The sequence below is a fragment of the Microtus oregoni genome, unplaced genomic scaffold, assembly GCF_018167655.1.
Source record: "Microtus oregoni isolate MIOR12 unplaced genomic scaffold, Mior012 000048F_ref0000485, whole genome shotgun sequence".
Taxonomy (NCBI): domain Eukaryota; kingdom Metazoa; phylum Chordata; class Mammalia; order Rodentia; family Cricetidae; genus Microtus; species Microtus oregoni.
The window spans coordinates 13,023,344-13,048,512 of record NW_024543222.1 but is presented as its reverse complement, the minus strand read 5'-3'; the positions used below and the strand labels follow the sequence as shown (position 1 = coordinate 13,048,512).

The window sequence follows — 25,169 nt, the reverse complement described above, 5'->3', positions numbered from 1 at the left end:
ATACTATTAAATACCAAAAATCTTTAATGTACTAGAATTTTGTTTTAGATAAAGTCAGTAAACACAGCAATGTGAAGCTTAATGTGAAAAAGTACAGCATGTTCATCCACCTGGGAGACTCCAACAAACATTTCTCCACTTCAGGAAACTGGCAAGAAAGAAACAGTACCACCCAAATTTAATTTGATGAAACAGTCAGTTTATTGGGGCTATTTACAGGAGCGTACTACCGAAGAGCCTTCCACATGCGTTCTGAAATGACAGCAGTATCACTCAAGTGCAGCTCCCCTGAAAGTCTCTCCACCTTTATTCCTTTTTTTTCCTTTCAAAACTGCATGAACATACCTTGGAGATTTTTGTGGGCTTCCTGGGTCCAGTGAGCCTCCCTTCTCCCTCCCTCTAGGAAGAACTAGAGGAAGTGGCTAAACAACACTGTCTACAACTGTCTGTCACACATCATTGCTGTTTGCTCTGCATTTCCCAGATGTTCCATTCTGTTGCTGCCTCTGCTGTGTAGAGATTCGCAGACCACACTAGGTGAAAAATGAAACCACATGCATTTCTGTTCTACCTATAGTTAGCTGTGCTTTCATAGGCTGGCATTCCATTCAGAGTTGTAACTCATCTCTCTTCATCTCGAAGGTTTTACTGTTCAACACCAAGCCACACTGGCAAACATTAGGCCATCTACCAACCCCAGGCAGACCTGGCTGTAGATATCCATATTTCCCTCCACTAACCACAGACCAGCCTCAGAAGTCCCATCACCTCACACAGTCCCCAACAACGGCTGGAAGCTCCTCGTGTGCCTCGGCAGAGAACCACTCACTTGTCTGCTCCACCTCAAGGGAGCCCTGTAAAAAAAGCTGTTTTCTTCTCATTCCAAGACTCCATGCTATCACTGTAAAAAGCCAAATGTTTTTCAAAACAAGTAAAAACTCAGTATTTTTAAAAACTTCGCTGCTGTGGCAGTGCAAACAGCATTCATTTTATTGCTCAACTTCGGCATGGGCACATACATACAAACATACATACATAGTTAATTTTTAAAAACCATTTATACAGATGTTATTGATAAAGCTCATGTAACAAATGAGTGAAAATACAAAGAATATCAAAGCTAAAACATTCTGCAATAAATACAATGAAAATGATAAAACTTTGTTTTTAAAGTCAGTTTGAGAAAAGGAAGAATATTACATAAAGTGAACTAATTACATCTAGAATAAGCAACTCAGCATTTGGTACAATCATCATCCTAGTGTGAGGACATTAACCACCACACGTAGCCGCTGACAGTAAGCTGCAGCTGAAAGACAAGGTGCTGCCGACCCTGCAGGCGCTGGAAGCACCTAACACCATCACCATCAGTGCTACTCGTCCAACGCACTGAAGTTCAGAGCAGATTTAGTGTTGTCAAAGAAAGCAAATTACAACAGATTTAGGAGACAAGAAATTTGTGCTATGGCCTTTAGATGGGGATGGGAGCACTGTAAAAATACAGGGCAACGAACTGCAAAAGGATGTACAGGATCCATAGCACTACCTTAAAACTTTCTGCCAATAGTGGCCTTGTAACTATTTGAGGACTACAAAGTATCCACTGGTCAGAATTAAGCTTTCCTGATGGAAAGAAGGGGGATGCTGAGACAGCAACTAGAGGAAGGATATGTGGAAACATATAAATATTCACATTAAACACAAGGCAAGTCCAGGTTCAACGACACTGGGGGTTTTGTTTTTTTTTTTGTTGGCTTAGCACCTATTTGGAAGTAATCAGGTAATACAATTTTGAAATTGAAATCTAAATCGTGTTTTCGGATGTCATGTGCTACTGCAGACTGTTACATAGGGTGATCTCCTTTAAAGCTCTGTCAAGTCATTGTTATAAAGTTAAAAGGCACTCAAAGAGATGGGATTTGCCCGCTTTACACTGCATGGAAAAACCACTAATAGTAGCATCTCATTATCACTGCATCCCAGTCAGTTATGGTCCTCTCCCCCTGGAGACAGGGTCTCAAAGTAGCCTCAAACCCACGTGTAGACCACACTGGTCTTGATCTCCTCATCCTCCTGCCTCTGCCTCCTCAATGATAGGATTACAGGTGTCAGTCACCAGGCTTAGTCACAATTTCTATCAAGTGTTCTTCATGTCCTTGTGTCCAAGCTCATCAAAATTTGCTATTTTTATTTTACATCATGTTTAAAAATAATAGTGCGTTGTTTTGGATGGTTGAATTTAAAACCCAATGTGATTTTAGATGGTTACAATCCCTCACCCCAGAATTTTGGTTACCTTCTGGATCACGGGATGAGCCACACACCTTAAAAACTCAACCTGAACGCTTAGAAGTCAGCAATGTGGCAGCCAGGGCTCCACTTCCACTCCCTTACTTCTAAATGAACTCTTCAGTTTTAGAGTAAATTGTACAATAGACGTAGAGTCACTCTCACTTGAGGCAAGATCTGCTATGTAGCCCAGGCTGGCCTTGAACTTGAACTACTCCCCCTGCCTCAGCCTCCCAGGAGCAGGATCACAGGCATGGCCAGCACACCTGACTTCACTCATGTACAACATTCCCTGCCCACCATGCCCACTGCCACCTCCAGTTCTTCCAGTGAGGTAATAGCAGGGCTCTCTAAGCTAAACAATCTTTAGAGCAAAAATTTTCTTTTTAGAAACTTAATTAAAATATAAGTTAGATGTACTTATTAGAGACTTTGGTTTATAGAAATAGCATATAAAAGACAAGCTGACCCAGCAAAGAATGAAAACCCCATCACATGCAGAGAAGCTATAAAAATGCAGTATTTCAATTTAAGATGAAAGTAAATCCAAAATACCCGATCCTCTTGATTCAAGAACACGAAGATTTTTTTCTTTTTAAAAAGTTGTCTTAAAAACAGGGAGGATAGCAAATAAATTCAGTTTAAATGGTTGTATTAGGAATTTCCAAGAAAGTCACACTTGAAAAATATAAAACCCCACCTAAGCTAGGGTGACCCACACATAATGCAAAATATAACACTCTGCTATAGAAAAACACAACTAAACATGTAAATGGCTTAATTTCATAAAGGTAATGATTCCTTTAGCCAATTGTTTACAAAGGTGGAACAATTCAAAATAATTTTATTTAGTTTTTACAAAGAGCAATTATAGGAGCTGTTCAAAAATCATGTATTCAGTCAAAATGAAATGTGATGTGTACCGACTGCTGGAGTTGTCTTGCTGTGCGAGAGACGCGAGTCTGTGAAGCAATTTGGATAGATAACCTTTTATAAAAATAGTAGTAGTCTTTAAGTGTAGAATACTGCCTAACTCTGGAAATGCAGGGAGTCAGCATTCTTTAGGTTCAAGGTATTAATTTTTAAATAGCAGCTGAGTGTGTCCTCATGGCAAAGCATAAAGACCTTTATTTTTCCTTGAAAAGGAATTTCAAAACTGTCCTTTTCCCTCAGTGTCCTAGAATCTAAGGGGCAGGGGAGGGGGCTGCCCTGTATTCCAGCGTTCTCTGAAGCGCTGCTCAAGGAGGCTGTCGGCCCGGGGATAAATAAGAGTTCTAGGTTAAGTCCTTGGCGCTCATCATTCCACAGCAAATCCACATGTTTCTTCGATGGCTGTTAGCAGCTTTTCATAGAGCTTTTCATAGCTTTCATAGGGCGGAATGTCTATTCGATTGAAGCTGTGAATAAGCAAATCAGACTTTATCATTTGTTCAAAACTAGTCAACAGACACAGCAAGTGTGCCGTTACACAGCACAGTGGTCTTGGTGTCACAAAATTAGAAGCCAGCAATTCTCTAACGCAGACATCATCACTTTGGGTTTGCTTACTCATTTCTGAATAACTTCAATTTTTAAGGCACAAAAAAGAAGTGCTCATCACTTCTCTTAAGGGTCCACTTATGCGCGAGAAGAATAAATGAAAAATCAAATCTGTTTAGAACTGTCACCTGCCTGCACTGACAGAGGAAAAGCTACAAAAATAACTCACCAAGTGTGGGCTTTTGGCAAGTTGTTTGTGCAGGCATCAATCTGGTGTATGGTAAAGAGCCGTGGGCCTGCAGCACCTGCCAGTGAAAAATTGTGGGTCAGATCACAGCAGGTACATACATCCATCTTCAACACCTCAAAATAAACTAGAACCACAGAATTGGGGAGCCCCTTGTATCCATGCACATTAACCTGGTTTTGAGATTGTAAGTGATGTGGGATAAGGCCAGGTGCTATAACATCAGCATTGCAGTCTAAGAGACCTTAACTGAGGTCCTTCTGTCAACTGTATGCCATACAACGTCCACATCCCAGAGAGTAGGGCAAGTGCAATACAGAAGACATTCTGGTTTGCTTTTTTATTGTTTTGAGACAGCATCTCTCTATGTAGCCTGGCTATCCTGGAACTTGCTCTATAGACCAGGCTGTCCTGGAACTCAAGAGATCCACCTGCCTCTGCCTCCCAAGTGCTGGGATTAGAGGCATGGAATACCACCACCAGACTTGCTTTTTAAAAAAAAATTGAAATAGGGTCTTGCTGTGCCGTCCAAGATGGCCTTAAACTCAAGATTCTCCTGCCTCAGCTTCCGGAGGGTTGGGATTATAGGCATATGCTGTTATGCCTAAAATACTCATATTTGAATCATATTTAAAAAGATGACAACCTAATGCAAATTTAGGCTTTATAACTCAAACTGAGTTGAGCAAAGAGTAGCAGTCTACAGGATGCACTTCAGTCAGTACACATTCCCCACTCAAACACCCAAGAGAACTACAATGCTAAGTAAGCTCCCCAAACAGGGAAGGGCAACACAACTTCAAGTAACTTTTGCCAGGCTTTCCGAGTGCTCTGTGGGCAATCACTGATGAGTTATGTACCGGTCTCACTTTGCGGTTCTTCCTCCTCACCAGCAGCTTTGAAAATGAAGAGCTTAAAGGTAAAGGAAGCAATGGCCACCAAATGAAGCACCACAATCATTAGCAATGTTACCAACTCAACCAAAACTCAAACAGCTCATTCCACAGAAAAAGATTCTGAAAATTGAAGGCGGTTGTAAATCGATGCTCTGAAGCCAGGCAGTGAATTCTGACCTAACAGATGGTGTTCACAATTTACGATGCCTCCCTCTATTAAAAGAAAAGCGGAGGAGGCATCCCAGGTGCATAAAGGTGACCAGAAAGCGGAAAGCAGAGCGTCAGCACACGTGTTTCTACATGTAACACCCATCACAACCACAGAAGCCTTCAAGAAAGCTTCTCTGGAAGGAGCTGAGACAGGAGGTACAAAAGAGCGAGAGTCAAAGGAAATATTTATAACCACTGCGCTTATACAACAGCAACATACACCAAACGCTGCTACCCCACCCTATCCTACTCCTGCTAGAGCAGATGCCAGGTATCTCCCTGCCCATCCCTCAGCCCCTCACCTTGTAGTGCTTTGAAGCCCTGCAGAGGCACTCGAGAGGACCCTGTCACAAACTGGAGTAGCCGTGCCCGTCGCTCTTCATCAAAGAACTCCACAGCTTTCCAGAACCACTTGACAACATTGCTGTCTGGTGTACAGTGTTTTAACCGGGTGTTGACCTTCCAGTCACTCACGTCAATTTTGCCAAGTCCACAAATAATGAGCTGTTGGAAATATTTGCAAGAGTGGTCAGCAGTGGACACCAAAGTCCTCTGAGATTTGCAGTGAGGATACCCTCAAGTGGCACACACCACCTGGAAATCTTTTCAAAGCGTACCCAACCGACCTCCATGCTGCAGATTCTGTGTATGTCAGGGCAGTCACGTCTGTACCACCTGACCCTGGGGGGGTCTGTCAATCACTGCAAAAGACTCTCACAAAATTCAATAGTTTCAAAACAGAATTCTAAAATCTTAAAAAAACTAGACAGAAATCATGTGTTTTGCTCCTCGACATCCTGACACAGTCAATACATATGGACTGTACAAAATTATTTTGATACCAATAACACATCTCTATAGAGACTAATACTAACCTTTATACGTATAATATAACATGTTTACTTGATTCACTTAGTTGTGTGTGTGTGTGTTCATGACCACAGGTGGAAGTCAGAGGACAACTTTCAGGACTCATTTTTCTCCTACCATCTAGGTGCTAAGAAATGAACTCAGGTCATCAGACTTGTTGGCAAGAGCCCTCACCTGTTAAGTTACCTTGACAGCCCACCATCTAATGTTTATAACAGTAAATTATGAGAGTTTATAAGTCATAATGTAACCTGTATAGATTTCATATACTTGATTTTGATAATCTAGCATTAAGTATTAAAATTATATATATCTTTCTAAAAATCTGCATAATTTCAATAGTGATAAAACTATACTGTAAGTCTCACCCCTACCAAATAAAATCCGCCCCCTAAAAAGCTTTCATATGTTTTTTTTTTCTTTTCTGTTTTTTTGAGACAGGGTTTCTCTGTAGCTTTGGAGCCTTCCTGGAACTTGCTCTGTAGACCAGATTGGCCTTAAACTCACAGAGATCCATCTGCCTCTACTTCCAGAGTGCTGAGATTAAAGGTGTGCACCACCACTGCCAGGCCCACGTTTCTAAAACAGTGAATTCAGACCACAAAAGATGCCTCCAAAATCCTGTCCTTCAGAAGAACATCATTTACAATGCAAACTCCTGATTTACAATATAATCAGATTAAAAAGGTCTTGTGTCTCAGATGCACTCTACTTGGCCACTCTCTATGCGCCCCCTTCCCTTTGGTCATTTCATTATTCAATCACAGAAGGAATGGGGATAGCACTGAGTCAACCAATTGCTTGCAAACAGGTCTATAAGAGACTAGCAGGCCTGGCAAGATGGCTCAGTAGCTAAGAGCACTTGTTGCTCTTCCGGGGGGAAAAAGTTTACCAAGGTGGATGGCTACAAACACCTATAACTCCAGGTCCAGGGAATCTAAAATCTCTGTTGCCCAGGGTACCTGCACTCCCATACATATATCTACATGCAGACATGCACAAACACTACACATAATTAAAAAATAATAATATATATGAATATAGCCAGTAATATTAATAAATAAAATTATTTAAAAATGATTTGTAGGCTTCAAATAAGTGTGCTCTTTCCTAACCACTAGAAAAATTGGTAGAATAAAACCCTTTTTATGTACTTTTCTTTAGACAGAGACTTGATATATAGCCCAGGCTGGCCTTGAATTTTTAATCTTCACATCTCAGTCTGAGAGCTGTATTTATTATAGCCATGCACCACCACATCCAGCAGTCTCACTAGTTCTTTCATGAAGGTCAGTATTAAGTTGGATGTGTTTCCTGTGGTACTCTAAAGGTTGGCTTCACACAGAAGGGAATACTAATAGTTCAATACAGAGCTAATTTTTTAAAAAGATTTACTTATTTATTATGTACACTGTTCTGCCTGCATGTGTACCTACACCCCAGAAGAGGGCACCAGATCTCATTACAGATGGTTGTGAGCCACCATGTGGTTGCTGGGAATTGAACTCAGGACCTTTGGAAGAGCGGGCGATGCTCTTAACTGCTGAGCCATCTCTCCAGCCCCAAGACAGAGCTAATTACTTGTTTTTCTATGGGTGTTTGAAAAGGTTCAGGGATGGCTTAATACTGCATAATTTATCCTATTTCATTTCTTTTAAATGCTTTCTAGCAAAGTGAGCACAAATCCAGCTGAATTTAGTATTTTATTCAAATGTTAAGAGAAAAGGTAATAGAATTATACTTAAATAAGCCAATTAAATAAAGAAATGACAAAAATTGGGAAGAAGGCCAGACAGCAAGATGGATCAGGGTAAAAACTCTTCCAGAACCACATAAAGATGCAAAGAGAGAACTGACTTCACAAAACTGCCCTCTGACCTCGACAGATGAACCATGGGAAGAATTCTAATTGGGAAGAATATTTATGTGACATGAAAAGAGAGGCCAGGGATGACAAGTAGCTTAGCTAGGGAAGTACATGAATCCCTGGACTCAATCCCAGCATTCAGAAGGAAGCGGAAGGATAGAAGTTAAATGTCATCATCACTTTAATCTCAGCACTCGGGAGGCAGAGGCAGGCGGATCTCTGAGTTCGAGGCCGGCCTGGTCTACAGAGCAAATTCCAGAACAGGCTCCAAAGCTAGACAGAGAAACCCTGTCTCAAAAAAAAAAAAAAAAAAAAAAAAAAAAAAAAAAAAAAAACCAAAACCAAATACAACCCAAAAGGTCATCCTCATCTATGTATTTAGATCCACTTTAGCTACAAAGAAGGAAAAGGAAAATATAAATTAAAAATGCTTCTTTTTTTTTTAAAGATTTATTTATTTATTATATGTGCAACATTCTGCCTCCATATATGCCCGCATGCCAGAGGAGGGCGCCAGATCTCATTACAGGTGGTTGTGAACCACCATGTGGTTGCTGGGAATTGAACTCAGGACCTCTGGAAGAAGAGTCAGTGCTCTTAACCTCTGAGCCATCTCTCCAGCCCCCTTAAGAAGCAAGGGGCTGGAGAGATGGCTCAGTGGTTAAGAGCATTGCCTGCTCTTTCAAAGGTCCTGAGTTCAATTCCAGCAACCACATGGTGGCTCACAACCTGGCCTACAGGCATACACACAGACAGAATATTGTATACATAATAAATAAATAAATATTAAAAAAAAAAGAATGCTTCTCAACAACAAGGGACTAGAGAGATGGTTCAGGCTTGGAGAACTTACTGCACCTGCAGAAGAGTTAAGTCTGGTTCCTAGCACAAATGTCAGGCACTAACAATCACCTGTACTCCAGTTCCAAGAGATCTGATTTCCTCTGGTCTCTGAGGCTACCTGAACCAATGTGCATACATATACCCCACCCCCCATTCACATACACATAAATAAGAAAGACTGCTTGCTACCCACAGAAATTCTAAAGCCCAAAATATTTTCCTACAAGAATTCTCAGGCTGTTGAAGCATGAAACTCTGAAAACATTAGAAAGCACCACCAAAGTCAGCAAGAGAGTTCCCAGACTTCCTCAGTGCACCACATTGTATCAGGATAGTAACCCACTGACCTCCAGCTCCTTCTCATCAAATGTCTTCAGCAGATGCTGTGGAATGACTTCATTAAATCCCTTCTGCAGTGCCAGGAACTGAGCTTCTATGCCTCGGAGAAATCTCCAGTTTACATAAAGCCTGTAAACATTGGGCAGGGGCATCATGTGATTGCATACATTCAGATTTGGTAATTATCATAAGTATCTATTTCTATTTCAGCAACACTTTAAAGCAGCCTATCATCACAATTTTAGTCCAACAGAGCTGAGACATAGGCAGGCTGCAGAGTCCTGCTCATAGGCACAAGACCCTGGGTTCAATCTCCAGTTCAGAAGAAAAGCCAAACAAAAAAATTTAGTCTAATGTCTAAAAAAGTTTAAGACTAATAGGGACAAATGGATCCTAAGTGTGGAGATAATTCAACATACTTAAAAAGTGGTACCCTTCCACCACTAGCTAGCAGCATCAATGAGGGGCTCTTCAAACCAGGCCATAATGTAACAGATTTGTAATCCCAGTAACTAGGAAGGCTCAGAGGGGATCGAAAATTTAAGACCAGCCTGGGCTATAAAGTGAGTTCAAGCCAGAATGGACACTCAGTGAGATGTCTTAAATTTAAAAGAGTAAAGAGGAGGGGGAGGCGGTGGCGGGGAGGAGGCAGAAAGCCTTAATAAATAAATAAATTAAAAAAAAGAAAAAAGAAAAAAAAAAAGAATAAAGAGGAGGGTATACAGCTCAGTGACAGAGTCTTCCTGACATGTAGGAGGCCTTGCATTCAGCCGCCAGAACTGCTGACTGACTAAAAAACTCTTCAAATCAGAGAACTTCCTAGTAAACAGAAAGTCACTAGAACTCAGGGTCTGAAGTTCAACCCCTACCACCAAAATTATTTCATTATAATAACTTTAATAACAGTTCTTTTAAAAAGTTTTTAATGCTTTTTTTAAAAAAATTCACATTCATTGGATTTTGCCTGCATATATGTCTGTACAAGGGTATCAAGTCCCCTGGAATTACAGGCAGTTGTGAGCCACCATGTGGGTGCTGGAAATTGAACCCAGGTTCCCTGGAAGAGCAGCAAGTGCTCTTAACCACTAAGTTGTCTCTCCAGCCCCAATATTTCTTTCTTAATTTATACGACACACGTCAACAAGAACAGAGAGTCCAATCAATTTACACTGACCATTCCCAGGGCAGGGTCATTTATGAGTACGTGAGGAGCTCTGTCCGTTTATACAAGAGAGCAGGAAAGGAGGCAGGGAGTGAACTAGCAAAAGCCAGAGCAGGTGTTGCTAGAGCAATCAATGCTCACTGCTCTCCAGAGGCTGTGAAATCGTGGAAGAGGGCAGCCTGCCAACAACAATGCATGAATACTATTATCTTCTGTGAAACTTTCCTTCTACCTTTTAGATTTTATTTTTTGAGAAAGGGTCTCACTAATAATATATGTTTTAATATGACTTGCATGATGTATAAATATGGGTATTATTGGGTCTCACAGGCTGGCTATAAGACAGCTAAAGAAAGAGAGTTGACTTCACAAAACTGCCCTCTACATATGTCCTCTTGCCTCCTGAGCTCACAGGTATGTACCAACATACCTAGCTCGAGAACATTTCTATAGTTTAACTAAACATCCATATTCATACTTAGGTGCAAGCCTAACACTCTCTTACAGAATGGAGTTGCTTGGTGGAGCCTGGGATGCCCAGTGTTTCACTTCAATCAGAAGTATCCAGCAGAAATCAAGTTAGCCAAAAGTATGCATAGACCTTCACAGAATGGAAATGAGAGATGGCACAGCAGTTAAGCGCACTGGCTACTTTTCCAGCAGACATGGATTTGATTCCCAGCACCTACATGACAACTCACAACCATCTATAAATTCTAGTACCAGGGAATCTGATGTCCTAATTAGACCTCCATGGGTACCAGGCATGTACATGTTACATAAACATACATACAAAAAACCCCACTCATATCCAAACAAAATCAAACAAACAAAACAGGCACAAGTCAGGCATGGTGGCGCACACCTGCTATTCCAATATTTGGGAGGTAGAGGCAAGAGAATCAGGAATTCAGGGTCATTTTCAGCTACACAGTAAGTTAAAGGCCAGTATGGGCTACATGAGACCCTGTCCCTAAAAGGGGTAGAGGGGAAGCCTAGCAGCTTCTTTCGCATTTTGGAATGTCAACACCCCATAAGAAAGAAGCCTCTCTTACTGAGAGAAAGACCAAAGAAGGGAGCAGCCTTTGATAGCACAAGGAGACCAGTGAGCTCAGGTAAAGCCAGTCATTTGAACCATCCTAGTTGAAGCCTCACATCTCAGAGTCAGAAGCCCACACCTTGGTCTCTGAGACCCAGCCGATGGTTTATGAAGCAGCAGTGCACCATACACACTGTTCTCTACCCAACTACCATGCCAGAAATAATGGAACTAGTCAAGGGTGGGCTTTTTGTTTGTTTCTCGAGACAGAGTTTCTCTGTGTAGACCCCTGGCTGTCCTGAAACTCACTCTGTAGACCAGGCTGGCCTCAAACTCAGAGATCCACCTGACTCTGCCTCCCGAGTGCTACAATTAAAGGTGTATGCCTTACCACCAACTGTGTGTGCCACCATGCTTGGCAAGAGTAGGGTTTTTTAGATTATTAAGTTCCACAGAAGTCTGTTGCAATAGTAAGCAATATTTCCTAAACACTTAGATTTTTTTCCTATATTGATGTACTAGTATTTTTTTTTTTAATTCAAGTGTTTACCTGACATATTCTTTTTTATTTTCTTCAGTAACAGGGATACTTTTGCCATTTGGTTTGAGTTCATGCTGAATAATTTCTCCATATGCATTATGTTCAACACAGAAGGTATGGTCCAGAACACCTGTGATATCATTTTCACTGGATAAGAAAAAAACATGCACAGACATGATACTGGTAAAATATCCATACACATAAAATAAGAAATATCTTAAAAACCTTTTTAAGTAACAACATGGTCTGGAGATATCTTAGTGGTAAAGGTCCTTGCCTAGTATTCACAAGGCACTAGTCTCCCTAACTTTCAAAAATCTGAGATGTGTAGGAGAACAGGGATGGGGGCTAGGAGGTATGACTGGTTCTATTATAAACCACAAACCACAAGTCATAAAGTTAACATTTTCTATGCATATTTCAAATTTAAAAAAGTATATTAGTTTTGTAGTGTTTCTTTTGGTTTTACTGTTTGTTTTTAAAAGTGTATTATTATTATTATCATCTTACATGTATGGGTATTATGCCTATATGTATGTCCATGCACCATGTATGTGCCCAGTACTTGATGAAACCAGGAAAAGGCTATGGATCACCTGAAATGAAGTTACAGGTGGTTGTGAGCCACCATATGGTTGCTGGGAATCTAACCTAGGTCCTCTGAAGAGCAGATGCTCTAGCCACTGACCCACCTCTCCAGCTTTTGCTTTTGAGATAGCATACCAATATGTTTTGGAGGCTGGCCTTGACTCCAAGATTCTCCTCAGCTTCCTAAGTGCAGGCTTGATAAGGAAGAACTATCAAACACAGCTTGTATTTTTAAGATTTACTTTCATTATTAATTGGAGTTATGCGTCTATGTGTGTGTGCAAGTGCTCAAAAAGGTTCCCTGGAACTAGAGCTACAGGAAGCTGTGAGCTGCCTGACATGGGGGCTGGAATCAAATTCAAGATCTGTCATTCTGCTCTTTACTGCGGAGCCATCTCAGTAGTTTCCGTATGTGCCTATATGACTTTATGTAGACTGTGTGGGTGCAGGTGGCAGTGAAGGCTCAAGAGGGCATTGGATCCCTGAAACCAGACTTGTCAGTTGTGAGCTGCCTCATGAAGAGTCCTGGAACGTGAACCTGGGTCCTCTGCAAGAGCAATTAGTGCTGTCAACCACTGAGCCTCTCTCCAGCCCCTAGCTTGTATCTTTTGAAAGGTTCAGATTCTAGCTATGATAGATAGATGTAAGATTCAATACGTACAGTATCCACACCAAACTATTATGAAGGTCTGGATCAACTAACTCCATGTCGTCTAAAGTAATTGACTTCCCAAGCAACTGTTTATAAAAAGGCAATGTGAAGCCACCATCAATATAATGTCCATGGAACACAGCCATTCCCATTATTCGTCCAACGAAGTGGAAATAAGATAAATGTTCCTGAAATGGAAAAAAAGGACATAATATAAATACTCAAGTTAGAAACTACCCAGGAAATTGTCTTAATAAAAAGTAAATATTTAAGCAACATTTTTCCTTTCTTCATCTCCTTCCCTCTCCCTCCTTTCTTGGTTGTTTGTTTCAGAGACAGGGCCTCACTTGTAGCTCAGGCTGGCCCTGAATTTAGGATCAGGGCCTTATTTTCTCCAGTGCTGGGATTATAGATATGGGCCACCACGCCATTGTCTCTCTCTCTCAAGGCAAAGACCCTTTAAAAAAATGATTCCTTTACAACCTGTGCAAAGCTACTTGCACATACTTTTCTCTGAGTATCTTGTCAAGGAATAAAGCTTTTAATCCTAACACCCTTGCTTCCTTGACTAGCCAGATACTGAACTTCAGGACACTGGATCCAAGAAATGGATCTGGTGTCACACCTGGATCAGTCTGTCAGCTACTGTTTAAACACAAAGTAATTAGTCCCTGTAGGACTAGTCCACACTTGGACATACAAGGATAAGAAAAGTATGCAGCAGGAGTACCTATGAGGAGGACATCAAGGTGATGAGACCCAGGGGTCTGTGTCCACTCCTGGGAAGCACCCAGCAAAGGTCAACTGATAATCAGATGGGTTGTATGAGCTGCCCAGGAAGCAGCTTCACCTCCAAGTCTCTTTAATAAAGAATTGCCTGATGAGCCAACACCACCACATATAACACAACTGTTCTTTTGCCATACTGTTTGGTTGATTGGACAGCTGTATTTTTAAAGTCTTTTGCTTTTTCATTTAGTAATTTCTTTCATTTAAAGTAATTTTTAATCTCATCTTAAAACATGTTTTATCTTAAAATATTTATTTTTAAATAAACACATGCTGTCTTTAAAATATTTAAATAAACATAACATAAGCAACAAGAACATTAAAAGTCACCCATAATTTAACACCCAGAGTAAATGATTATCAGTTTTATGACATAGACCTTCTAAGGTTTTTTTCTTACATATATCTACCAAAGCTGTATCACATTATTATATAACATTTCACTTAATATCACTTAACATAAAATGAACACATATCTTTATCACACATCGTCTTAATCTCATGCTCCTTAATTTCACAGTATGTCCCTGTGCCCCTGTGTGAAAACATAACAGATTTAATTAGAAGTAACTACTAACTTTTGGAGGGGAAGCTGGTTCTGGAGATAAACCTAGGGCCTTATAAAAGCTAGTCAAGCTTACTACCCCTGAACAATAGCTCCAGTACTTAACTTTTAAGTATTTAATAATAATGTATTATAGGATTAAAAAAGCATAATTAAATGCTTAATATATAGGGTCTCAAGTAAGTCTTACAAACTTTTTCTAAGGTGCAAAATCTTTTTATTAATATTTAACAATAAAAATAATTAAGGTTTAAGGCAATGAACTTGCCCACAATCACAAAGATAGTAACTTATATAACAAGAATATTATTCTACATCTTTTGGAACTTTTTCTTTTTTTTTACAGAAAAGGTTTCCTACCACAGTCGAAGCTGCCCTATAGCTGTGTGTAAGGGCCAGGCTAGCCTAGAACTTGTGTCATTTCTTGCTTTGGTCTGGAAAGAACTCGAATCTCAGGTAGGAACCTACACACCTGGAGACTCCATGTCTTTCTAATTTCATCAGCTATGTCCTTTGGTTCCTTTCTGTAGTTGGAGGCCACTTGTTCATTCCCAGCTTCCCAGAACCGAAACAGTCACACAGAAACTGTATTAATTACAACACTGCTTGGACAATACCTTAAGCATATCTCTAACTATTAATCTTAAATTAACCCATTTCTGTTTTTATATCCCACAAGGCTTCCTCTGGCGGCTCCATGGCACCTCACTGATTCCACATATTCTCTCTCTATATCTCTTCCAGCCTGGCTATATTCTGTTAAGCCATTGCCCGAAAGCAGCTCCTTTATTCATTAACCAATAAAAGCAACACATGTACAGAAGGACTTCCCATCCCATCTTTACTTGGTCTTACTATGCAGTTCAGTCTAGCCTCTATCTTCTAAGTGACATGATACACCACCAGACATATACAACTAGACTCAGATCAAGAAGAACCACTTATTTTATGTCATAATTTAATCAGTCTTCTGTATGGAAAACTATGCTGTGTCCATTGGGGGATAACCATTAGTAGACACCCAAGTGTCCGAGTACAGAGCATATGTATAATCATTTACTGGGACAGTCTTCAAGAAGAGGAACTGCTGAACCAGAGGGTGTGGCCAGGATCAGGCAAGTGACATTTAAAGATGAGAGCAGAGGGTCCCAGCACATTCACACTACTGTGATCACAGTTCTTACCGGATTAACTGCAGAATCAGGATTGATCTGCAACGTGTAGATATCATCTCTAGAATACTGGAAGAGACCATAGTAAGGATTCAACATTTCATGTGACAGGAGATACAACCATTCCCTAGGGGAAAAGACAAAGGAATTTGTTAGTTGAGCTATGCCATTACTCACCCTTGTGTCATTTCTCAATTTTTAAAGTTATTGTTATGGGTTTGCCTGACATGTGTGAGCACATGTGACATGGGGACATCCAAGGACAACCCTGAGGAGTTGGTTTTCTCCTTCCACTTTTATGTGGTTTGGGGACTGGCCTCAGATTGCATGGGAAACGCTTTAACCTACTGGACTCTAAACAGGCTGGCCTAAACTCACAGAGATTCACCCGCTTCTGCCTCCTGAGTGCTGGAATCAAGGACATTGCTCCATTCTGTCCAGTTTCCATAATTCTTTTAAGTTAAAAGAAAATACAGTACTAGCTGTGGTTCTATTAAATCACAACAAAAAAATAAATGTTTAAAGATCAAATAAACTTATTATTATACAGTTATTGTTCATAATTTGGAGCAATTTTATTATACTTTAGCATCAGTGAGTATAGCAGTTTAGCTGCTCATGAAATGCTGTAGCCCTATAATTATCACTTTAAAAGCTAAATAAAATTTATAGCCCATGATAAATAAATAAAAGGAAGAATGTGTTTTCATTCAAAACATCTACTTCATCTAGAAATCTACTTCTATCAGGGCAGATATATACTAGTTTCACAAGGATGCATAAAACAATAGGCAGGCAGATCCCTGAGTTCAAGGCCAGCCTGGTCTACCCAGTGAATTCTAGGACAGTCAGGGCTACACAGAGACTGTGTCTCAAAACAAAACAAAGAAAAAAAGAAAAACAAAAAAATCATACAGCACGAATTTATTCTTACTTTTTTGACTGTGGAGTGTTTTGTGGTACTGTTCTAGTAAAGAGATGTCAATGCCTATTACGTCCTCTATTGTATCAAGTCTAAAGTAAACCATGAGATAAACCCAGAGACCCCCAAAGGTATAGGTAGACACACAGGTCATTCTGTGGGGGTGCCCCATACCACTTCTCTTCCTTCTCTGTTGTACTGGAGATAGAATATGGAATATGGAAAAAGAGTCTATCAGTTTGAGGGGGTAAGAGAAGGGCTAGAGTGAAAAGGAGGGAAGCGATGCAATTATAGTTTAGTTAAAAATTTTTAATAAAAGAAAAATAACCTAAACAGACGAAAATATTAAAATCCTACAAAAACATAATGGTTATGAAAAAAACTATAAAGAAAATGTTAATTTTTAGATAAAAGGCCGATAAACACAACAGGTACTAGTAAGGCAATTACAGGACTTGGTGAAAACACAATTTGCTTAAGTTGGACTTACAACAGTAGAACCAAGACAGTCCACACAGTATTTCAGCTCAGGGCTATGGTTCTATTACATTTATTTATATAAAGTAAATGTCACACCTTGATGGGAAAGCTCAGCCAATCACATTTGGCTAGGGTGTGGCCACCTGGGGCCAGGGAAGAAAAACATGGATTCAAGTAAACCCCACCACCTTCTGGCAGGTAACAGTTATTACACCTACAGGTAAGATTTATTTTGATTAAAAAAAAAAAAGAGGAAAATGTAGGACAATTTAACCATTCACGGCTTTCAGAGCTTTCACTTACACTATGGGTGAGGTTTTACAAGATTCTTATGATATCCCCCTTGCTTGGCTATTTCTTGGGCTTACCTTTTTTCTCGTATTCGGCAGTTTTTTCACAATATGGTTTGACAATAGGAAAATGATGCAGTCTTTACAGACTGAATCCAGGATTCTTAGAAAAGAGGTTGAAAATTTAAGGAAGGGCACAGCCGTCTTGGATAAATTTCAGTCGGCTGAGGTAATTTCAAAAACAATTTAGACTGACACCAACCTCAAAAGAGATTGGAGTTTTCAAGGAGGAGACTAGATCTTTGTCTAATATGACTCGGTCAACTGGGCTAAATTTTGAAAAGGTACAGTCTAATATTAATTCATTTAAGGACAGATTCGCTGTTCTGGAGGAGGAAATGGCTGATTTGGCTCATAAAATCCAGTCTATGACTGTAGGTGCTGAAACATTATTTGAGAGGATTCAAACTACTAAATGTATTAACTGGACTTTGTCAAAAGGGTATGATAGATTGATTGATAGAATGTCCATACAAGAAGATACTATACATGCCATGAGGATTATGTCCAAGGATGAGATATTATCTCTAATGAACAGACTTCAAACTTTAGAATCCTCAATAAAGGCATTAGAGCATGATACTGGACAGGAGATTATCATATCCTGCTAAGACAGGGTAAGATAGTTCTGAAAAGTTTCTTGCCTTTGAAAATGGTTACATTAGATCTTAGCCAAAGTTGGTTGCTCAACACTGCAAATGAGACTTTGGGTAATTGCCCAGGTAGTCAGTTGTCTCTGTCATTTGTTAAACATTTTGGAAGTTTCTCGTTTGTACTTCCTGGTTGCTCAACTAATATTACTTCCCTTCTCAGATCTTTAATGGAGTTAAGGATTAGATAATTGTAGTTACCCTCCTCATGATTTAGCTAAACTTAATTTCAATACATTATTTAGACTCCTTAAAATAAAATGCTTAGTAAAACTTTTGTTATCTGTTTCTTGCTTAATATTGGTTGCTTGTAATTTTATATTTGGTAATTGTTCCTATTGTATATAGTTGTATTGGGTTTGGTTTGATCTTATTTAGACAAAAGGGGGAGATGATGGGGAAGCTCAGCCAATCACATTTGGCTAAGGTGTGGCCGCCTGGGGCCAGGGAAGAAAAACCTGGGAATCCAGGTGCACTCTCTCTCTTCACGCGTGTTTTGGACATCGGAACTTTTACCCTGGTCATGTGAATTTTCCCAGTTTCCAATTATTAAATTATATTTGTTGTTTTTGAGCTGGTCTGGTTAATTCTAGCTTACCAATCGACTACGCCCATCAACACCTGGAAAAATTTTGACAGCATACATGCTAACAGAAATAAGCTGACTTAATGTACAAACAACCAATGAGTTGGACTCAATGTATGATTATGAATATAGTAGAAACAGCATATAATACTTCTCTATTAAAATATTCTAAGGACCACTGTGAGATATACATGTATATGAGTAAACAAATATGGTGCGGGAGGTCCTTCTGTCTATGTGTTGCTTTATGAATAAAGAAACAGCCTTGGCCTATAGCATGGGAGGAGGAAGGTGGAGTCAGGGAGACACCATGGAGCCACAGCCAGAGTCAGACATGCCACTGTCATGTGGAGACACACAGATTAATAGAAATGGGTTAAACTAAGATGTAAGAGTTAACTAGTAAGAAGTTAGAGCTAATGGGCCAAGCAGTGTTTTAATTAATATAGTTTCTGTGTGATTATTTTGGGTCTAAGCTAGCAGGGCATCCGGGAACCAACAAGTGGCTCGCTGCTTGCAACATAAATATAGCAAAGTAAAACAAACAAAAGAACATGTCAAGGGAATCAGCATTCAGTTTAGAACTGACCGTGTGAGGCAGAGGAAATAAGATGTGCTGAAGATGAGAGACATACAAACAGAGGCTGCCAGTCCTACACAGAGTCCCGCAGGGCTTCCATGATCCTGAGAGTGTTAACTACTCTTCTGACACCATAACCTCATTGTGGATTTCATCTGTATTGCAAACACTATTGAGTTTTATACTTAAATATTCATGACAAAGTTATAATAGGCACATCTTAATTTTGTTTAGTATAAAGATTCACACAGGGGCTGGACAGATGTTCAGCAGTTAAGAGCACTGCCTGCTCCTGGAGAGGACCTGGGTTGTGTTACACTGGCTTGAAATGGTTGTAACTTCAATTCCCAGGAATCCAATAGCCTTTTCTGTCCTTGGTGGGCACTGCATGCACTTGGTACATTCATACACACAGGCAAAACAAACAGATTAACTTAAAAAAAATCCGTATATCATTTATTGCCAAGACTTTACCTGGCAACCCCTCCATAGTCAAGTCCTTCTTCTCCACGAAATTTTATCATTAATCGTTTCCAGAGATCTTTTGGTCTCATTTTCATGACTTGTCTGTATGATTCCTGAGAAACAATTTTAACATATTATCATCAGGTGTTTTAGCCTCTAATTTTGAGTTCTTTTTCTCCAAATTACAAAACTAATTTAACTCATGTAAAATCTGATTTATAAATTTGGTTGAACTAAGTTTAAGTCAGAGGCACCAGTAGAAACTAAATATAAAGCACAGTTCTAAAAGAACGTAAATAAAATAATTAGTATATTAATTACACGGACAGTTTCATTTTATTTGGAGGACAGGATCAAGACAGACTCTCACAAAGCCCAGGCTGGCCTTGAACACTGTAGACAATGTTGGCCTCTAGATGAGCTGGAATTTGCTATATAAACTAGACTGGCCTTGGTCTTGCAGAGATCCATCTCCTCTAACCCTGAGTGCAGGGTTATATAGTTAAGTATGGAGGCACATGCCTTCATCTTTTTTTTAATAGACCTAATTTATTTTTCTTGTATAAAATTCCTTTCTAGTAGCCAACAGCTGGATCCTGGGTCTTCTGTACAGAGACCCTACTCTGAGTTTTTTTTTGGGGGGGGGGCAGGGTTTCTCTGTAGCTTTGGAGCCTGTCCTGGCACTAGCTCTTGTAGACCAGGCTGGCCTCGAACTCACAGAGACCTACTCTGAGTTTTATAAGATCATTTGTGCATTCCTGATAGGAAGACTGGGTGAGCACATCTCTTTCTAGAGGTCTGAGATAGCTGCAGGTCTTGGGAGATGGTATCAAAGATGGCCCTGGTAAAGCTGACTAGGGTGGCCACTGCCAATACTGGCCATCAATGGTTTCCTGGACACCGGAGCTAAGACAATGTCAGTGCCTCTACACTAAAGGTCTGTTACCTTGCTTGGAACGGTATGAATTTGATTATCAAGCTCCCTTGGTAGCCTCTGTGTACCAAGACAATGGAGATTATCTAAAATGATGAGTGTTTGAATGGCAGTGGCTACTCTTACTGTTATACTTAGCACTAACATCAATGTCACCATTATACTCTCCATTTGCCAACAAATGCCTTCTTGAACCTGTTCTCCAGTCAGTACAAGCCTTAATCTTTACCTTAACCATGAAGGATACCCCAGAAAGAAGTTAATTTCGACACTGATGGATAGGGAGAATAGAAAATCTCTGGCTAGGGACTTGATTTTTTAAGATTTATTTTTATTTTTATTCATGTACATGTATGGGTATGACATACCCATATTTTAATTTTTATTCATGTGCATGTATGGTTGGAGCCATTGTATTCCCTGAATCTTGAGTTACTGGCAGTTGTGAGCCATCTGACAGAGGTGCTGGAAACTGAGCTCAGGTCCTCTAGAAGAACAAGTGCTCTTAACTGCTAACCTGTTTCTCCAGCCCCCAATCTTTTCGGTTTTGACCACATAGCCCAGCATTGTGACAGGATCTACTTTTTGTCTCAAGTCTTGCCTCCTCGACAAGCTCCAAGACTCCAACCTTGGCCATGACTGTGATTCCAGCTCCAGAGTTCACTTGCAGAGCCTCTGAAGATCTGCTTCCCAAGAACCTGGAGCTTCTGGACACTTTTAGTGCAAAAGCATCACCTACCATTTACTGTTTTCCAGGTGGGACGCTCTTTCCACCATTTTGAAATACAAATGACAACTATAAACAAGGCCAGAACTGCTCTGAGAGACAAAAATTCATAAGGAGGCAGATCTCTGTGAGTGGGAGGCCAGTCTGGTCTACAGAGAGTTCCAGGACAACTAGGGCTACATAGAGAAACTATCTCAAAAATAAACAAACAAATAAATGAATAAGGAAGGAAAAATTAATGAGAATACTTTCACTTCAATCAGATATAAATCTCAAAAAATGTCTCCTTAGAAAGAGTGAGACAAAATCCAGGCATGATGGTGCATGACTTTAATCCCAGTATTTGGGAGGCAGAGGCAGGTAGTGTTTGAGAACATCCTAGTCAACATGAAGAGTTCCAGGCTACTTAGAGCTATACAGTGAAACTGTTTCAAAACAAAGAGAAAACAAGTAAAACACTAAATTTAATTTTCTTCTAGTTGAAATTAAGGCTTATATATTTACCTCAAAAATCTCCTCCCTAGAAACCTCAATACGGCAGTGGCCGGCCTGAGGTTGTTGTTGGGAAAGTTCTTGCCGCAGGATTTTTAGTTTCTGAACCAAGTCTCGTTTGTATCTTGGCACTGTCAGACACTCAGTGTCGTCGGGACATAATGACACCACTTGCTGCTGTTGTTGGTCTTTCAACTGGTTCTGACGACTGGAAATAAGCAGAAGTATTATTATTTTTTTTAAATTTTTTCTATTTAACTTTATTTTATATGCATTGGTGTGAAGGTGTCAGGTCCCCTGGAACTAGATCTTCAGACAGTTGTGAGCTGCCATGTGGGTGCTGGGAATTGAACCTGGGTCCTCTGGAAGAGCAGTCAGTGCTCTTAACCACTGAGCCATCTCTCCAGCCCCAAGCAGAAGTATTATTAAAATGCTTGAGAATATAAAAGATTCCAGTTCTAGATTTAAATCATAATCAGAATGTAAAAGAAATTTATCATTTCCTAAGCCTTATTGGGGCATATCATCAGTCCGATAAAACTGGTTACTGAGGTTCTATTCATGAAACCTTATGCAGATGCTAAGACCAATTGTTCAGGCACAGTTTCCTCCACATTGTCCCATCATTCCATTTAAAATTCAGGTGGGTGCCAAGCACTGTCATCCAGAGACCGTTTTTCTGGACAAATGAAACAGAAATCTGAACTGACAGCTTGATGGAGATCCTTCCTCCTACAACTGTTCCAGTCTAAAATACAGAATAAAACAGTAAAGTAGCCTGTCTCCTCAGCTATATATTAGGGTGTAGGGGCCATTATATAAGGGATGATGTCTACACTGGTCAGAGGACAGTGGGGATGCCAATCTGCTCACTGTCAGAGACCTTATCACACAAATTATTTTCTTGAAATAAGTAAGCCTGATAAACAGAACAGATTCAAGTTGTAGTCTTTGTTCATAGTTGATTTTTAAAAGCTTCCTTTAGTTTTTAAGGTAGAATTTCTGTGATACCATTCAAAACAACAGGAATAGTGTAAAGGATGAAAACAAGAAAAGGAAGGGGGAAAGACCTTCCACATCAGGCTGAATTCAGATCTCAGCTTCAGCACTTTTTATGTACTTTGGGCAAGCTGTGACACTGTCTGAGGCTCCACTGTCCTTACCCATGAAGACAGGACTGAATGTAGACAGCTGGAGGAATGCTTACCCAGTGCTCAGGGCACAACAAGCAGAGTCAATGTTAGTTATTTTAACCACTATGACTGACATAGTTACTTGTTGTTTATTAAATTGTAAAAAGTATGCTTTTCAAGCAAGTTTTTTTAAATTATTTATCTATTTATTATGTATACAATATTCTGTCTGTATGCCTGAAGGCCAGAAGAGGGCGCCATGTGGTTGCTGGGTATTGAACTCAGGACCTTTGGAAGAGCAGGCAATGCTCTTAACCACTGAGCCACCTCTCCAGCCCAAGCAAGTTTTTTAATAGGATTTCTAAGAAGGATATTTGTCCTTGGCTAGGTGATTTACTGAGCCCTAATGACAATATTTGCAATAGTTTTATAATATCCAGAATGAGATTATTTATAATATATACACATTTAGGAGTATATATATTATATCATTACATTTATTATATATTCATATATTTATTCAATGATGTTTATATTTTAATATTATATACTGTATTAATATATTACATTGATAATATATTTAATAATGTCATATCCTGACATTATATATACATAATGTCTCATACACACACACACACACACACACATATATATATATATATAATATGCTAAGGCCTCATATACAGGAACTATTTAACTTCGTAACATTAAAAACATCTCTTTAAAGGGAGTCACCACTGTATCTCAGGAGGGATTCTGAAGGAGAGAAATGAGGACATTGAGGGACCCACATCAGTACAGGCTGCCCTCATGAGCATGTTACACACACAAGCCTACTGCAGACTTCTAACAGGCAACTTCTCCCATTGCTTCCTCTCAAAAAACTATTTCAGGCTCTTCTTGGTTTAAATTCAAAATTCAGCTCTAAATTGTAACTTGCCCACTTTATTATTTTCTGGCTTGCATAATTACCCTCTCAATGATTTGTATAAGAATCTGAATTTTTTTTCCTCACTTCCTAAAATGTTGAAACAGGAAGAACAAAAATTAAAAAAAAAGCCCTTAAAAATCAAAGCAATCTACAAATATTTGTTAATGTTATACACACACACACAAACACACACACACACACATATATATAATCCATACATAATAGGTCCCTAAAATTTAGACTAATAACTAAACTAACTTCATTTTATTATTTGACTGACAGCCAAAACATTTGCTCCAAGAACAATTTTTTTTTGCCATTCACACACACACACACACACACACACACACACACACACACCATCCCTCTGACTGTATGAGCTTAAAAAAATTATACAAAGTTAGAAAAACTACATTATAAGGCAGGCATAGTACCTCCGTACTAGAAGTCAGGTCATTCTCTACTACATAGATAGTAGTTCAAGGTCAGGCTGGGGTATATAAAACCCTGTCTGGAAACAAACACACCACGGCAGAGCTATTGAATAAGGTAACAATGTATTTAGTCAGGCCTGGTAATGTAGGCTAGCTACTGAAGAGGCTAAGGCACAGGATCCCAACTTCAAGGACTGCTAAGGCCACAGAGTACAGGACCAGCCTGGGCAACTCAAGGATGCCCTGTCTCAAAATAACACACACATAAAGAATAAGCTTACCACATGAATAGCTAGGAAAATGAAAATTAAAGATGCCCAGTCCTCAGAAAACTGAGGGAGGAGGATAAAAAGTTCAAAACTAACTTAGATTATAAAACCAGTTCAGGAGGCCTGAGCAACAAAGATAAAATTTATCTCCAAACAAATTATCACAAAAAACATAATTTATTATCATCATAGGCCTGTTGTGGTGATATACGCCTTTGATCTCAGCACTCAGGAAGCAGAGGCAGGCAGTTCTCCATGAGTTCAAGGCTGATGTGGAGTTCCCTCTGTGTGCTGTGATAACCATAATGAATAAAGGAACCGCCTTGGCCTATTGATAGGGCAGAACTTAGGTAGGCAGGGGAAAACTGGACTGAATGCTGGGAATGGGAAGGCAGAGAGAGAGAAGCCATGAAGCCACCATCAGAGCCGGGATGCTGGAACTTTAGCCGGTAAGCCACTGCCATGTAGTGATACACAGATTAATGGAGATGGGCTAAATTAAGATGTAAGAGTTAGCCAATAAGAAGATAGAGCTAGTGGGCCAAGAAGTGATTTAATTAATACAGTTCCTATGTGATTATTTTAGGGGTCTGGACAGCCAGGAAATGAACAAGCAGCCAAGTGGCCTGCTGCTACAAATTGGCACCCACGTGGCCAACTAAATACAT

General features: G+C 39.8%; 1 protein-coding gene across 1 annotated transcript in view; it reads right to left on the bottom strand.

Moving 5' to 3' along the window:
• Window positions 1-966: 966 nt before the first annotated feature.
• The window catches only part of Smurf2 (SMAD specific E3 ubiquitin protein ligase 2), a 99,909-nt gene continuing 75,706 nt past the window's right edge, over window positions 967-25,169 (bottom strand). The window contains exons 11-19 of the mRNA XM_041635635.1: window positions 21,747-21,942; window positions 19,591-19,694; window positions 15,561-15,675; window positions 13,032-13,210; window positions 11,792-11,929; window positions 9,049-9,169; window positions 5,424-5,625; window positions 3,998-4,073; window positions 967-3,686 (exon numbers count right to left, since the gene is read on the bottom strand). Coding sequence (XP_041491569.1) covers window positions 3,587-3,686; window positions 3,998-4,073; window positions 5,424-5,625; window positions 9,049-9,169; window positions 11,792-11,929; window positions 13,032-13,210; window positions 15,561-15,675; window positions 19,591-19,694; window positions 21,747-21,942 — 1,231 coding nt within the window. The 3' untranslated portion in view covers window positions 967-3,586. The remainder of the gene's footprint in view (window positions 3,687-3,997; window positions 4,074-5,423; window positions 5,626-9,048; window positions 9,170-11,791; window positions 11,930-13,031; window positions 13,211-15,560; window positions 15,676-19,590; window positions 19,695-21,746; window positions 21,943-25,169) is intronic.